Raw genomic sequence first — 15980 nt, 5'->3', positions numbered from 1 at the left:
TTGTCCCCCACACCAGAAACTGAAATTCAACATTTTGAAAATGGAACTTCTCTTCCCCTCCAACACATTCTTTGTTTAAATATTTTTATCTTGAGAATACCATAATCCTTCTAACATCCTAGATCAATAACTTTGGAATTATTATTAAGTCTTTCTTCATCCTATTATCAGTATTTTATCACTTGACCAAGTCTTTCACAACCTCTTTCACATTCTCTCCACTTATAGTCCGTCAAGACTTCCTCAAAAAACAAACAAAACAAAACAAAAAAAAAAAACAAAAAAAAACACCAATGTTTGAAAATAACATAGAGTGTGTTTTCCATTATTTTTGAAAATTGTAGCAGCATGAATATTATTTGTATAATATTAAAACAGGAAATTTATCTTCATCTAAATAAATCAATAAGAAAATGCTTTTCTTTAAAAAAAAAAAAAGACTTCCTCAACTCTAATAGTTTCCTAAGTTTAGCTTGCAATTTTTGTTTCCAATCCATCTTCCATGCAATTAATAAATTAACATTTGCATAGATCTGATGATATATCTCTCTACTTAAAAATATCCCGGGGCTCCTATTTATTTTTCTGTGGATATATTGCATTTTTTCAGCAGAATTAAAGCTTCTTCAGTAAGTGGTCTCATCTAGGCCTGGGGGCAGTAACAGCATTGAGGGAATCTCATTCAGTTGAAACTTCCATCTCAGATTTCCTTATAAAAATGGCAATTTTAAAAATTTCTTTGCAGAGGATCTAATATGCCATGCCAAGGAACCTTTCTCCCCTTGGCATAAGCTGCAATCCTCTGTCCGCTGAAATGATATTCTCTTTTAGCGTTATTCCCTCTATCTTTATCTATTTCCCTAACAAGACCTTATTCACTTTCTCTGCTACAGGATTTCTCTGCTAGAAAATCTCTGCCAGTACTCTTCCACTAAAAACTTTATATTCCTCTATTGGGACCTTGCCACCAAGGAATTCAGTCTTTCTAGCAAAGGCTGACTTCCTAAGGCCAATAATAAACTTATCAGTCTAGCTTTTCAGATTCGTAAATTCTTTGACCCCTGCGCTGCCCAAAAGATTTCCCACAATTCCCTGCCTGGTACCAAACCTCATCATTTGGGGACATAACTCTAAACCTCTTCATTTGATTCCCTGAATCTCTTCATTTGACTCCCTGACCACCAGAAACCCCAAATCTCATCATTTGGTTCCCTGACCAGCAACTGAGGAGAGTTGAACCTCTTCAAGTCTGTCCTAGATATATGGGAGGAAGCTGCAGAGTTAGAGATGGGTCCTCAAACTCTCTAGACATAACTGTTGGAAACAGCCTTTAGAGAGTCTTCAATAATAAGGTTCAAGCTGATGCAGAAGAAAATGAAGGCAGAGCCAGGGTGAGGAACAGAGAACAGTTTCAAATTTTAGCTGTTGCCATATCCAGGAACCATGGTCAGGCCACTGGTCCCGCAATTGTCCTTGGAAGAAACTCCCAGACCTGTGGCCTAAGTTCAACCAGAAGCCATAACTTATCTACAACCAGGAAGGGCACAGAGGGGACGAGCCAACTCTGCCAGTGCTCTGTCCTCTGTTCTCCTCAGGACCAGGAGTTATGGTGCCCAGGATTAGGCCAGGCACCCCCCTGCTCTATCACAATGGCTGAACCCAGGGTAACTTTGATGTTGCAGGTAAGTCCACTGAATTTCTCTTTTATTTTGTGGGAGTCCCACTTTCTGTCCTGCCCTGGTACTCCAGTTCTACCCATCCTTCCCCTCTTAAGATGATGGGAATTGAAGGGAACTGTTTTGAAGGTCTTCTCTCTGCCTTGTCAGTTTGGCGACCTATTATTCAAGCACTCTTTTCTTATCTCCTTCTGTCTTGCCCCCTTGTTGGGACATGACTTAATGGTGAAAGTAGGGACCCAATTTTCCCTTCTCAAACCTTTTGGACAGGCACTGGCTAAAGATTGAAGAAACCTGGAGCCACTCATTTTCAGTAGCCCAATGCAAGAGGCTTCTCTGGCTGCTGCTATAAAAATCTTTGACTTTCTAGGTTCCTGAGGCTATAAAGTTTCTTTGTCTAAGGTCCACTTTGGCCCATATATCCACTAAGTATTTGAGCAATCAATTAACTCTCATCTCGTTTTCACTCTCAGAGGAGAGGAAGCAGGTGATCATGTCACTCTCAGAACCTGACTCAAAGAAAGCTAAACTGACCTCTGCCTAGTGGGGCATGTGTTTGAAGCCACATTTGAAGTCAGATCATCCTGATTTCAGGACCAGTGCTGTGTCCACTGTGCCATCTAGCTATCCCAAAACAAATCAATGGCCTTAAAAGCCCTTTCTGATTTAAATGGGAAAGAAGTCAGGTTAATCTGTGGTGAGCCTCAATATCACCTTGGAGGCTAAGCCACTCCCTACTGGGACCTCTGCCCAGAAGGCTGAACTAATTATACCCTCACCAGAGCTTTAGAATTGGGGAAAGGAATGAGAGTGAACAACTATACTGACTCCAAATATGCCTTTCATCTCTTGCATGCTCATGGGACTATATGGAAAGAAAGGGGATTTTTGACAATGAAACATTCCCCCATTAATTATGCAGGGGAAATTCTATAATTACTGCAAGCTGTCCATGGACCTAAAGAGATTTTGGTTATATTTCATAAAAGATACCAGAAGGGGAATTCATTTCAGGCCCAAGGAAACAGGCTTGCAGATTCAGCAGTCCATACTGCTGCCTAGGTGCCCCTAATGGCACCTTTCATTCCCCAACTCCTATTGCATATATCTCCCAGGAACAAGACTTTGATAAAGGGGACACACCTTTCTCCTTCTGAGTGGTTTCAAACATCCTCAGGTCAACTTCTAAACCCAGAGGCAAGCCAGTGGAAATTTCTTTTTCTTTTTTTCCTTCACCAAGTCACTCACTTGATAAAGAATGCCCTCCAATCACTTGGGAAACTTATCTTCACTAGTCAAACAATTAGACAGGTCTACCTCATTCTACCTTTTTTTTCTTTTCTTTTTTGTGGTTGTTATCCTCCACTTTTTCTAAGTTAATTGTTTTCTCCCTATTGCTAATGAGCTTTGTATATTCCAGATTCTGGCCATGAACATCCCAACAGGAATACCACTGGCTACCTAATCCTAAATCTCAAAACCCTCTGGATGCTGCTGTCACCACCTTCAAGTCTCCCCTCCTCATCCTGGATTCAGCTGTAGGTAGGGCCAGCTCTACTCCCCTTGTCAGCCTGAAGCAGCTCCAGAAAATGAGACCTTCATCCCTTTGTCCCAAATGAATTTGAGTTAAGGCTACTTAGCCTTAAGTACCAGAAACAGTGGGGGCCAATGTGTTGGTCAGTAATCCCTAGGGGAACTACTCCTCCCCTACCACTCTTTAATTATACCTCTAAGCCATCTTCTTGTTTCTCTCTTTGCTAAAACTCCTTTGGAACTTTAGCCCACTTCAATTGGTGTAAATTGTAATTGATCTTTGTAATAAATTATAATTGTAATAAATCTTAACTTGGAGACTGATTGAGCATGCGAATTCTTTTGCCAAATCCATGACACTGACCAGGGTGTTATTTAGATTTCTTTTCTTTTTCTCTTTTTTTGGACTAGTTAAAAGAAGAGATTCTTTGCCTCAAATGCTACCTGGTTTTAGTGATTGAATGGGTGTGGCTTCAGTCAAATGGAGACCTGTTGAAGACTTTAGCTTAAAAAGGTCAAGGTCTCCCCCTGCATTCAGGGCCATCTCTAGCTGTCCTATATCTGGCCACTGGACCCAGATGGCTCTGGAGGGGAAAGTGAGTTAGGTGACCTTGCACAGCCCTCCTTAAATCCAATTCACTTGCATGTTGTGGCATCACCTGCCTGATATCATGATCGTCTTCAAGAATAAAGGACAAAACAACAACAACAAATCTTCGTGATGACCTAAAATATGCAGACTAAGGCACATAATAGAAACCAAAGTAACAACTTATTAGCCACACGTGAAAATACCTATGGAAATTTTAGGATGATGGCTGGTTTAGTCTTTCCACCTCTTTCCACTGTCAGCTGATGTACATACTCAGAAAAGGCAGACTAATTTTAAATTTACCTAGACAAGATCCAATTAGGAATTTAAATTTGCTGCAAAACACATTTATTCACAAATTTGAATTGCACATACTAGTGCTAACTCTGATTGATATGGATAATTAAGATTTGGGAGTAAATATATATATATGAGCACATATAGACAGTGAAATATGTGGTAGACCAAAAAACTTTTGGTTTCTGAGGTTAGACTTTATTCAACTGGTTATTTCTGTTCCATAGAAACCTTGTTTTTCCTGCCAAGTATTTGTGACACCTCTGCACCAATATTCCTTGTTGAAAACTTACAGCAGACATGCTGATAGACACCCCATCTCCCCAGTACCTTTCTACCCCTTACACCTATTCGTGACAATAAATGTTGGAAATCAAAGTGAAATTTCACCACTCCTTATAAAAAAAACCCCAAGGTTCTTTATTTTTTTGGTGAGGCAAAGATTTAACCAATATTAAGTATTTGAGGCCACATTTGAAGTCAGGTCGTCCTGACTTCAGGGCCAGTGCTGTGTCCACTGTATCATCTAACTACCCCAAAAACAAATCAATGACCTTAAAAGGTTCTTCTATATTGAACCTGTACTCTTAGGTGGGACCATCCAGCAGTCTTTTACCTAGAGAAATGGTGGAGGAGAACACCTGAACTTTTCTTTCTCCCTATGCCAAACTTAATGATTCTTTTACTCAAAACTAAGCCCTATATATCCTGACTCCACTATTGCCTTTCTCTCTAATATTACTTACTATGTGCTCAGTATTAACATTGTAGATTCTAATTATGTATAAGTTGTCCTATCATTCCCTTATTACAATAAAAAATGCCCAATGCCTTCCCCATTAGAATGTAAGAACTGCTTGAGAGGGGACTACTTTGGCTTTTTCTTTCTGCCCCTAGAGCAAAGAACAGTGCCTAGAATAATAACTTATTAAATGTCCAGAGTCTATTAGATAAATGAAATGCCAATGCATCTTTGTTCAACTGTCTAAAATTAACTAATCTTCCTATTGATGAAATAAGGACTCTGTGATCCCCTGATTTATTTAAATTTTTTTGGAAGGAGGGCGCCTGGGTTAGAAAATCTGGAATCTGCTGGCAACTCCTCCCTCATCCCTCTTTCACCTGGCCTTGGGAAACTCCTAAAATAATCCCCACCTGAATTGCAACTCCTCCCCACTCTTTTACTTGGGATCAGGAATAATCATCACCCATTATTGATTTGGAAATTAGTCCCTCAATTTATCTGGAGATGCCAGGCCAGAGAAAGCTAAATAAAACAAAACAAAACAAAAAAACCCTGTGTATCTCAAATCTTTGCTACCTTCTAATCAGGAGCCCACTGAGAGAAAGAGCTCCTCAGTATCAAAAAACCCTTTGACAAAACCTAACTTGGAGATTGGGATGGCGACAACACTGGCATGGGGACCCTCAAATGCTGTTAGGGTGTCTCACTCCTTAACACTATGTGTTCATGATAAAAAGTTTATAAGATTTCGGTATTACTAGTTGGTTTGCTTCTGTGGAAGACATTAAATTCTCTCAAATGAGCAGCAATGGATGAGGAGAATTTGCTTAATTTTGCACCAAGGTGTACATTTTTTCAGATATATTTATGTTTAATTTAAAATTTCTTTTCAGCTTTCCACGGTAATTTAAATTCCAAACAGAGGTCTCACAGTGATTTAAAATCTTTTAACTTATAAAAGTTTAAAATTAAGAATAATGTCACAAATACTTACTGTGAGAGGTTCCCCTTGGAGAGCTTGCAAAATGAAATTGCTGACAACCCGGCCGTCATTCATATGCATCCGTGGTCCAAAAGTATTGAATATTCTAGCAACTCGTACTTCAACCCCTTCCTGCAATGAAGAGGGAGAGAAAAAGTAATATTACGTCTAATTTTCTCAACTGTAATCTTGATTAAGGCAAAACAAATGGATGGAGGGGAATAGAAGCATAATTTTCTAGGAAAAGCAAGATTTATTCTAAATTTTATTATAATATAAAATCTTAGCTAATATACTATCTTCTTCACTTCACATATATCCTTTGACATTGTCAGGGGTTTTAAGTTTTGGAGATGACCAAATATGACAGCTTTCTTACAAGAGTAACCTTTCTTTAGTTGTAGATACTGTAACCAGCCTGTCTCTTCCTTTCTAAGTATTTTAAGCATTGCACTTTTCCAACTGTTCCTTTACAAGTCCATTAGCTCTCCTACTTACCCACACATTAACTGTGGTATGCCCTGAGGCTGCCCTGGATCCTCTGTTCATTTCTTTCTACATCGACTGCAGGGAATTCAACTCACATAGTTTAAATGATCACCTGCACATCTTTAGGATCTATTATCTATAGCCCTAAACTTTTCATACTCTCTCTCCCTTATCTATTTCTAGCCATCAACAGGATAGTTTCTCTTAGGACCATTTTCTAAAATAAGACACATGAATAATACTAGCAATCACCATTCACATTTATGGAACACTTTATGGCTGCAAAATGCTGCCTTCAGATAGAAGCTCTACTGTTTGGCATTTACGGCTTTTCATGACTTGGCCCCTTTCGATTGTTCCAGTTTTCTTACACATTATTCGGCTCCTTGCACTCTGTGATCTAGCCATGCTGGCCTGCTTAGTTTACCCTACACAATAATCTATGTCCCATCTCTGTGTCTTTTTACTGGCTACTCTCCAGGCTGGAATGTTCTGCCTTCTCACATGGCTTCCTTGTGCAACTTAGTTGCTCATTATAATTTCAACAGAAGGCCTTTCTTTCCCCTCCAGCTACTGCTACCTTTCCCTAATTTGGCTTCTGTTTTCCTTCAATAACTCCCTTTCATAGGAATTCAGTGAAGTTCTGGGTTCAAAATCCAGTCTCTGAAACATGTTCACCGAACAATCCTTGGAAATGATTTAATATTTCAGAGCGCTCAGCCATTCTCTAAGACTATAAGTTGATGAATAAATTTGCTGACCTGTATGGGTAAAAAGAGTTTATTCATTGGTAGTTCCCTATACCAGTGAAATCACAAGTCTTTTTTTATGACACATGTATATGTGTATATATAAAATATTAATTTCACAGAAGTTACAAGGGGTTAAGTAGTTTGCCTTAAGTTGTATGATTATAAGTGGCAAATTTAACATATGAAACCAGCTCTTCTGGCTTTCAGGTCACTGTTCTTTATACTTCTTCCAAATCATTAACTTCTCTAAACATATTGGTCTTGCAATAATCTGGAAAATCAAAGTGTCCTCTTGGGTAGTGCTTACTTATTATTCTTGGGGTCATCTTGACTGCTTTCTGTTTAACTGTAAGTTTATATTAACAATATTACTTTATATTTGCCCAGTACTTTAGCATTTCAAAGTACTCTCATATAAATCATCTTCTAATTCTCAGAGCAAAGCAGGGACAATCATCATGTTACAGATGAATAAATGATATGCCTAGGGACACATCTCTATTAAGTAGAAAAGTTTGAGGTGATGTCAAATTACCACAGCCCAGTGTTTCTTGCTGTCCTCTACTAGATTAGAAATTATTCAGAGGTACATTTGTCTCTCTCACTCTTTTTTTTTTTTTTCCTGAGGCAATTGGGGTTAAGTGACTTGCCCAGGATCACACAGCTAGGAAGTGGTAAGTGCCTGAGATCACATTTGAACTCAGGTCCTCCTGACTTCAGGGCTGGTGCTCTTTCTACTGCACCACTTAGCTGCTCCTATATCTGTCTCTTAATTCCCACAGCCATAACTCTAGCCCAAACCCTAACTATCCTAGGCATAGGATAGTTTTTCTCCCGGTCCTTGTTAATTTAAAGTTCCCCCATACTACCTGGCTTAGAAGAATGTTGGGACCCAAGAATAAGGTGCCTAGTACTATCTCTGCTAGCCTCCCCAGATGTAGCTATTGTTTGTTCAAAGATAGGTGAAATATGCTTGCATATTTTAAGGGACAACTTGCATCCCTGTTTCACATCCCCAGAAAGAGGAATCTAGCTGTGAAACTCATCTAGGCCACTTCCCTTCCCCTCAGCTTGCTTGGAATAAGTGGTGTATTTAATAAATGCTTGCTGAATGAATGAATTTTAATAGGATTTTCTTGGCTGAAGAGGAAGTTGCTGATTCAGACTGGGCTTTCTTCCTTGTCCTATCCTGATCATTTTTGGTCTACTTCTAGGATCTCCTCACTCAGCTACAAATATTGGAAACCCCAATCTTCAGGGGTTCTATCCTCCTCTTCCTTTTTCCACATCTCTTTTTCTATTCTAACATAAAGCTTTATAAAGTTTCTCCCATGACCAATAATCCTAGGGGCATATATCTAAGAGTGGACCTCCAGAACCAAATAAAATAATTGCAAACAATTTGGGAAGGGAGGAGAACGTCTTCTGGGGATCCCTTCCCCTCACTAAGCCCAGGGATGCAGGAGAGAGAGATAAAGATGATTTTGACAGTCATATTCCTCTCTCAGAGAGACTAGAAGGAGACAAGCAGTTCCTTGAAGCAATTGGGAAGGCTTTATTTTCATTACCTTGTTGAGCTCCACCTGCAGTAATATCAACAGCAAGAGCTGCAAGAGAATCTAGCACAGCTAGTAGCTGTGTGTGGGATGGTGAAGAAGCTGTTGATACTATTTCTGTTGTTTCTGGAGAGACCAGCAAGGTTTAAGCTGTGACCACAGAGCTAAGAATGCCATAGTTAGTAGTTCCCAGTTTTTATACAAAGCAGACTAGGGAAATAGTCTAATCTACCTATGAATGAGAGAGAGTGCCTTCACTTACTAAAAATGTTCTTGAAAGCATAAGACAAAGGGCTTCAGGTAAAGCTTCATTACATTCTGTTGTCCAAGATGTATAATCTCGGGCAAGTCACTTTTTTTTCTAAGCCTTGGTTTTCTCATCTATAAAAATGACCAGAGTAGAAGAAAAAAGTGGAAACAGTGCTGAAAGCAGAATTACATATGCTTAAATCTGAATCCAAATTCTGCCCTTCGCTACCAGAATGATCATGGGTAAGTGACTTAAGATTTATGGACCTTAGTTTCTTTACTTGTAAAAATGAAAGGATTAGACTGAATTATTTTCTTTTCTTTTCAGTGAGAAAACTGAAATTAAGCGATTTGCTTGGAGTCACACAGCTAATACATGTTAAGTGTCTGAGACCATATTTGAACTCAGGTCTTCCTGACTCCAGGACTATCTTAGCTACCCTTGACTAAATGATCTTTAAGACTCCTCCAAATCCTAACATTTTATGATAGATATTCCCTAGTACTGTTACTATTTCCTTTTTTCAGGTTAAAAAAAAACTTGGAGACATATTAATGGAGTTAAATGATTTGGCAAAAGAGACACAGGTACTGAAGCAGGAATCAACCTCAGTTATTTCTGATTCCAAGCCCAGCACACTATTCACTATTTATTCTTTTTTTCCCCCCCAGATTGCACAAACTTCAGCCCAGGCAGTATCACAAATTCTTAGTGTTGGTTTATAAAGTTTTAAAGTCCTTATGTTATACACAATAGTGTTTCTTCCATCACATTATAAACTCCTTGAAAGCCAGGATCTTAAAATTACTTAAAAATTTTTTATTTATATACACATGTATACACACACACACACATACACACACATATAAACTCTTCACAGCACAGAATATATTGTTATCGTGCTGGGTACTCAAATGTTGATGACTAAGGCTTGTGGTTTTATTTGTAGCCTAGAAACAATAAACCCTTTCCCCACTAAACAAGTCAGAGAAGATATAAAAAGGGGACTAGAGATGGTGATCTCAATTGAAAATAACTCAAAAGTCACCAACTTCAGTTTTATTAATAGAATGGGGGAAGGAAACACAGAAACAAGCAGTGAATGCAGCTTTATTCTAGGAATAGAACATAAAATCTCAGCAAGTTTACACAAATCAAACCAGTGTGCCTGATAGAGTAAAAGTCATACCAAGTTTCCATGAAATCTCCAACAAATCAAGCTTAGTAGCCCTCCAGCTCCTAGATCTATTAGCTGGTAGGGACCTCAGAGGTCATGTGATCTGACGTTTTCATTTTTTTTTTTTTAAACAGATGAGAAACTGAGATCCAGAGTCCCATAAATATTCCCTTTCCATCACAGCCCAGAGATATGGGGAAGGGAGAGAAACCTGCCTTCTAAGAGAGTAGAAGATGAAGAACGGTCATCCTTTAAAGCAACTCAGATTGAACTCAGGTCCTGAGCCCAGAATTAGTATTATTTTGGCTAATTACTTGTTGTTAACTTATTTAAAATATTCATCACTGTGCAGACAACCTGGTTGAATATGTTGAATTAAGTTAGGCTGATGCTCCATATACGCATGTTCAATATTCTATTGTCTTATTGTCAATATTCTACATTTCTTTCAGCTTGAAAGGCTTTATCAGAATTCACATTTCACCATCACAGGCTTTTTTCACTTGATCCTCACATTAGGATCTTCATTTTCTTAGGAGAAAGGTAAAGCGATTTGCTGGGATCAGTCTGTTTGCAGGAGGACTTGAATTCAAGTCTTTTTAAACTCTAATACTCTATCTACTGCAACACCTAAATGACTGATAGAAAATAAAATCTTCATAAATAAACAAACATCTCTCCTTTTTGGTTTCTGTTCTCTGGAAAATTATGGGGCCTAAAGGAAAGGAGGCTTGGTGACTTCCGAGACTTAAAAAAAAAGACAATTGTCTGGCCTTATGTTCATGTTATTATGATAATGTGTGGTCTTTATTCTTCCTCAAGAGACAAGAGATCAGCACTTTAAGGACAGTTGTTGCTGAAGAGTTTTTCAGTCATGTCCAATATCTTACTGACATCATACTGGTGTGATTGCCATTTCCTTCTCCAGATTTTTTTTTTAAAACAGATTTTATAGATGAACAAACTGAGGCAAACAGGATTAAGTGACTTGCTCAGGATCACACAGTTAGTGCCTGAAGCCAAATCTGAAGATGATTCTTCCTGACTCCAGGCCAGGCCCTTTATCCACTGTGCTACCTAGGTGTCCTATACTTCAAGCACAGTTGCTTTTTAAAATTTGGATTAAAGACTCTAAATCTTTTATCAACAGATGAATTTAGCTCAGTTTTTCTGAGCATTCAGGCTTTCAGGGGAACTTTTAACTTCTGAGGTTAGAATATCCTAATATTAAATCCTATATAGGCTTTTCTGAAGCTGCTTCATATTTTCTGTCCATTTAAAGTCTCCTGGACTTACTATGTCATGTAGAACCCTGATTTTTAGGGCTCAGTTTGGAAATCATTTAATCTCAAAATTAGCTTCCTAGTTTCTACTTGCTCAAATTAGAATCTTCCCTCTGAATGGCCCAGTGATTTCAATGCATTAAATTTGACACAAAAAGGGCAGACCAAGGAATGATGTTTTCAAAAATGATAAAGTTGCAAAGTTGCAAAAGGGAATTTTAAGCTGCTCCCTTTCAGATTTAGGAAGATTTTCCTCTTTTTAAACAATCTGATCTCATCTTCTCTGCTCTATCAATGTGATATTCTCTAAGTTTAAGAGATTATCCCCTCTTTTTAAAGAATAATAATTATTGATAAATTTTATTTTCACTTATATTTCTTACTGTATCTTTACCTTTACCTTCTCTCAGAGAGTCATTCCTAATAATTAAAAGAAAAATATTTACGCAGAAAATTTAAAAAAAAAAATTAATTGACCCTTTGAAGCATATAATTTTCACACATGGTTAAGGCATGATGGGTTTTTAGGAAGTCAAGATGGCAGTTTTGAACCCAGGTAGAATAATTAGGCTTACAAAGGGGAATATCTGTTTCTTGGCCACAAGATAAACTCATGGACTGAAGAGTTACTAGAAGGATTTACTGGGTAGATAAATGTAATAAAAATGATATAATGATAACACCAATAACTAAAATTTATAAAGCACTTTAAGAATTCTCATTTTAATCTCACAATAACCCTGGAGGTATTATATTTATTATACTCATTTTTTAATAAATGAAGAAACGGAGACACACAGAATTAGGTAAGTGATATATGTTGGGCATCACAGTTAAGTATCTGAATCAGAATTGGAACTCATATCTTCCCGACTTTTAGTCTAGCATTCAAGATTACTTTATCATGAGTTTGTGAATGTTGTCATGATTACCTAAAAAATTCTTCAAAGCATATCTCCTATAAATAAATATCTAGTAGGGATAAATAATTTTTACAGGCCAATTTAAAGCAGTAAAACTCATTTCTTAGACTTCAATTAATTTTGGGATGCTGAGCTGACAGCTCTACTCAGTCTTTTTTTGTTCTTTCCCAATTTTAAATCTTCTGGCAAAAATAAGTGAAAAAAAGATCAAAATGTGACTTCTCCAGAATCATACCTTAAATCCTGTTTTATAGTGGCAGATCCCCTACTGACTACAATTCTAGTAAATTTATATTCTTCACCAAGGATTTGGAGTCACAAGTCAGTAATTCAGGAGGCTCATGGCTGAATCACTAATGACTAATTTTCACTTTTGGGTTCTGTACCCATTGTGGGTACAGAATGTACCATTGTGGGGAATAATTTGAGTCACTGGCATCTCACTCTAGACATCACAATTTTTTATAAAGGGAAAAACAAATACCTTATGTCTGAAAGGAGAGTATGCAGTTGTCAAGTCACCTGAAAGACAGCAACTTGAAAATAAGATGGACAATTAGTCTTCCTCATAAGGTTGCTATACATAACTTCAGGGAAGCTTATATCAAATGAAGTTTCTAAGCCAACAGGCTTAATGTGAATTATTGGTTAAGTTTCCTGTAATGAATATCTCCCTTATGAAAAGTCAAGGGGAAACAAAAAACAATTAGCTATAAGAGATACAAAAACCAAAAAGCTTCTGAAGGACATTGAAAAATTAGGTCTTTCAGAATAGTTACTACATTTTGCTGATGTTTAGCTAATACAGTGAGGCAGAGGCAGATTTCAGAATCCTTCCCATGTCTGTTGCTCCCAGTTGAATATAGGCACATGCCATAGGTTGAGATAAGCCATAACAAGATATAACAATTAGCCTTAGCCCCTGTTCTTTCTTAAATTCACTCATTTAATAAGCATTTTAAAGTACTAACTATATTCCAAGCACTGGGCTAGGTACTGGGGTTATAAAGGCAAAGAAATGAAAATATTTCTGTTCATGAAGAGGTAGAGGGAGAAGAATAAGTAAATATAAAATACAGCAGAAGCATATGGAGACATACACATTTTCTGACTTGTTCAGAAAGGTATGTTTTGCTTGACTGCTTGCTTATCTATCAATCTATTTTTTTTTTGCTGAAGCAATTGGGGTTAAGTGACCTGCCTATGATCACACAACTAGGAAGTATTAAGTGTCTGAGACCAGATTTGAACTGAGGTCTTCCTGACTTCAGGGCTGGTGCTCTATCTACTGCACCACCTTGCTGCCCCTTGACTGCATATTTATTGCAAGGGTTTTGTTTTTCTCTTTTTCAATGGGAAGGTGGGCAGAAGGACATAGAAGAGAGAAGGTAGATTTCTATATATGGAAAAATAAATTTAAGAAAATGAAAATAAAAATTTTAAATAAACTAAATATAATGGGGGAGAGGTGAAGAATATGGTGAGAAATATTTATTAACCAAAAATATCAAAGCATTTCAGCCAGTTCCAAATTAGCAACTAGAAGAAGAATATCAGGAAAGGTCTTTTTCAGAAGAAATCTCAATGGCTAGGCTTCATGGCATAAAGAACTGCAGATGATCTTATGTTGGATGTGTAAAGTAAAGCAGCCCTATACATCATTTAGAGTGTTTTACAATAAAACAAGGGCTTGTGTTCTAAATGATATGCCTGTGCTGAATAACCCAAAACTGAGAATTTATGACATTTAGAACAAAAAAGCTCCAATGGTATTAAGTTTACCATTGAATTCATGCCTCCTTTCTGATCTTCTTTCTTTAAACTAGAGCCATCACAATCTACTGAATATGCCTTTACTTTTTACTATCATTAGAAGCACTTTATGTGTTTCAAGTTTAAGACAAGAAACCCAAAGGCAAAAATATCCTAGTAGAGGAGACAGCTATAACCTTGCTGCTTAAAACTTAAATGCTTGGAGTAACAGATGGTATTTCTAGGGCAACTTTGTTATGGATCTTCAGCATGAGAAGTGGTAACAAATGTTATGTAAATGCAGGCTATGGGCCATTTACTTTCAGAATAGTCAAATTATTGTGGCTGCCACACATAGATGATTCTGATTTCTTTAAATGCTAGGTACTAGTCTAAACGCCCTCTCTTCCCCCCAGCACATACTTCATTACTCTGCAGTGACCTAGTTCAGATGTTCTAGGCAAATGTGTAGGAGAAAAAAATATGAGTGAGAAGGAGAGTTTAGTATTGGTTCTGGCCATAACCATGGCACTCCTTTAGTTATGATAGATAATGCATTATCCAGAAGACTGGGAAAAAATAATTTTATCTCACTAGGCCTGTTTCTTAATCTAGCCTAACTAGAGTAGCCATGAGACCTTAGAATTGGGGGAAGGGAGAAGTCAGATTGGATAGCCAATCCAATTTAATAAGCATGCATTAAGAGCCTAATATATCTAAATTAGGTAATGCAGTGGAGAGAATGAGAAACCTGGAATCAGGAAGATTCATTTTTCTGAGTTCAAATTTGATAGTGAATACCTCTATCTGTGCGACGTTGGGCAAGTCACTTAACGATGTTTGCCTCAGTTTCCTTATCTATAAAAGGAACTGGAGAAGGAAATGACAAACCACTCTAGTATTTTTGTTAAGAAAATCCCAAATGTGGCCAAAAGAAATCGGGCATGACTGAAAAAGGATTCATCAACAACAATATGTGTAAGGCACTGGAGATATAAAAATTAAAACAAAATAACTTCTGCCCTCAAGGACTTCCTATGTTATTGTGGATAAATGCTACATGTACATTGATAAGTAAATAAAAAATATATGCAAAACAATGTGGTATGTAGGGGAGGAAGAATTGCCCAGCCTTACTTAGGTACCGAGATAAGATTCTTTGAATCTTTAACAACATAATCACTGATAATACTAAATGATACTAAAAACACAAGGGCTAGATCTATGGATTTTTTCCCACTGCAATACCCTGACTGTAGCATCTAATTAGTTTTTTGTTTGTATCCCCAGTATTCACCATAGTACCCTGCATATAGTAGGTGCTAAATAATTAAATGTTGAATTGAACTGGCAAAAAAAAATATCAATCACCAAGAATTTATTAATTATTATAATAATATGCTTACTATGTACCAGACACTATACTACATGCTAGGTATACAATTGACAGGTTAATTCTCTAAAGTCTCTTTCAACTTTAAATCTATGCTCATTCATTCTGGCCCAAAAATTTAATGCAGTTTTCTAAATACCAGTTTCTGAAGGTATCCTATCTTTAGTTCCACCTATCTTTAATTTTACTATGACTGGAAGTATACATTAAGGCAGGATTTGTTCATTATAAAAAGGTTTCTGAGAGAGAAAAAGAAATGCATGTTAAAAAGGAAAGAAAGCTACATAATTTGGACTTGAGATTTCTTTGCATACATCCACTTGACATTACCTACATGGCAATGTAGCATCACTGCTGAAATGTGCAAGCATGCCAGTGAGTTCTAGTTCTAAAGTAACAACATCAAGGAGAGACACTTTAATCCTGAGACTATAGGCAACTGTTCAGAGCTCTGAAACTCAGGTAAGGCGGCTGGCATCATAGAAGATTTTAAAGACATGAAGGAAGCTGAGTAAGGGCATAAGACTTGGAAAGTGAGGAAACCAGTGCATCCCACTCACAAAGGGACAATGGAATAGTG

General features: G+C 37.4%; 1 protein-coding gene across 4 annotated transcripts in view; it reads right to left on the bottom strand.

The window, feature by feature from the left end:
* Positions 1-15980, bottom strand: part of UXS1 (UDP-glucuronate decarboxylase 1) — a 148950-nt gene that overhangs the window by 34054 nt on the left and 98916 nt on the right. For all 4 annotated transcript variants that reach the window (XM_031958786.1, XM_031958787.1, XM_031958788.1 and 1 more), the window contains one exon: positions 5838-5957. In XM_031958786.1, coding sequence (XP_031814646.1) covers positions 5838-5957 — 120 coding nt within the window. The remainder of the gene's footprint in view (positions 1-5837; positions 5958-15980) is intronic.

Source organism: Sarcophilus harrisii, chromosome 3 (assembly GCF_902635505.1).
Source record: "Sarcophilus harrisii chromosome 3, mSarHar1.11, whole genome shotgun sequence".
NCBI lineage: Eukaryota > Metazoa > Chordata > Mammalia > Dasyuromorphia > Dasyuridae > Sarcophilus > Sarcophilus harrisii.
The sequence above is the reverse complement of the archived record's forward strand: the minus strand, read 5'-3'. Positions and strand labels throughout refer to the sequence as shown.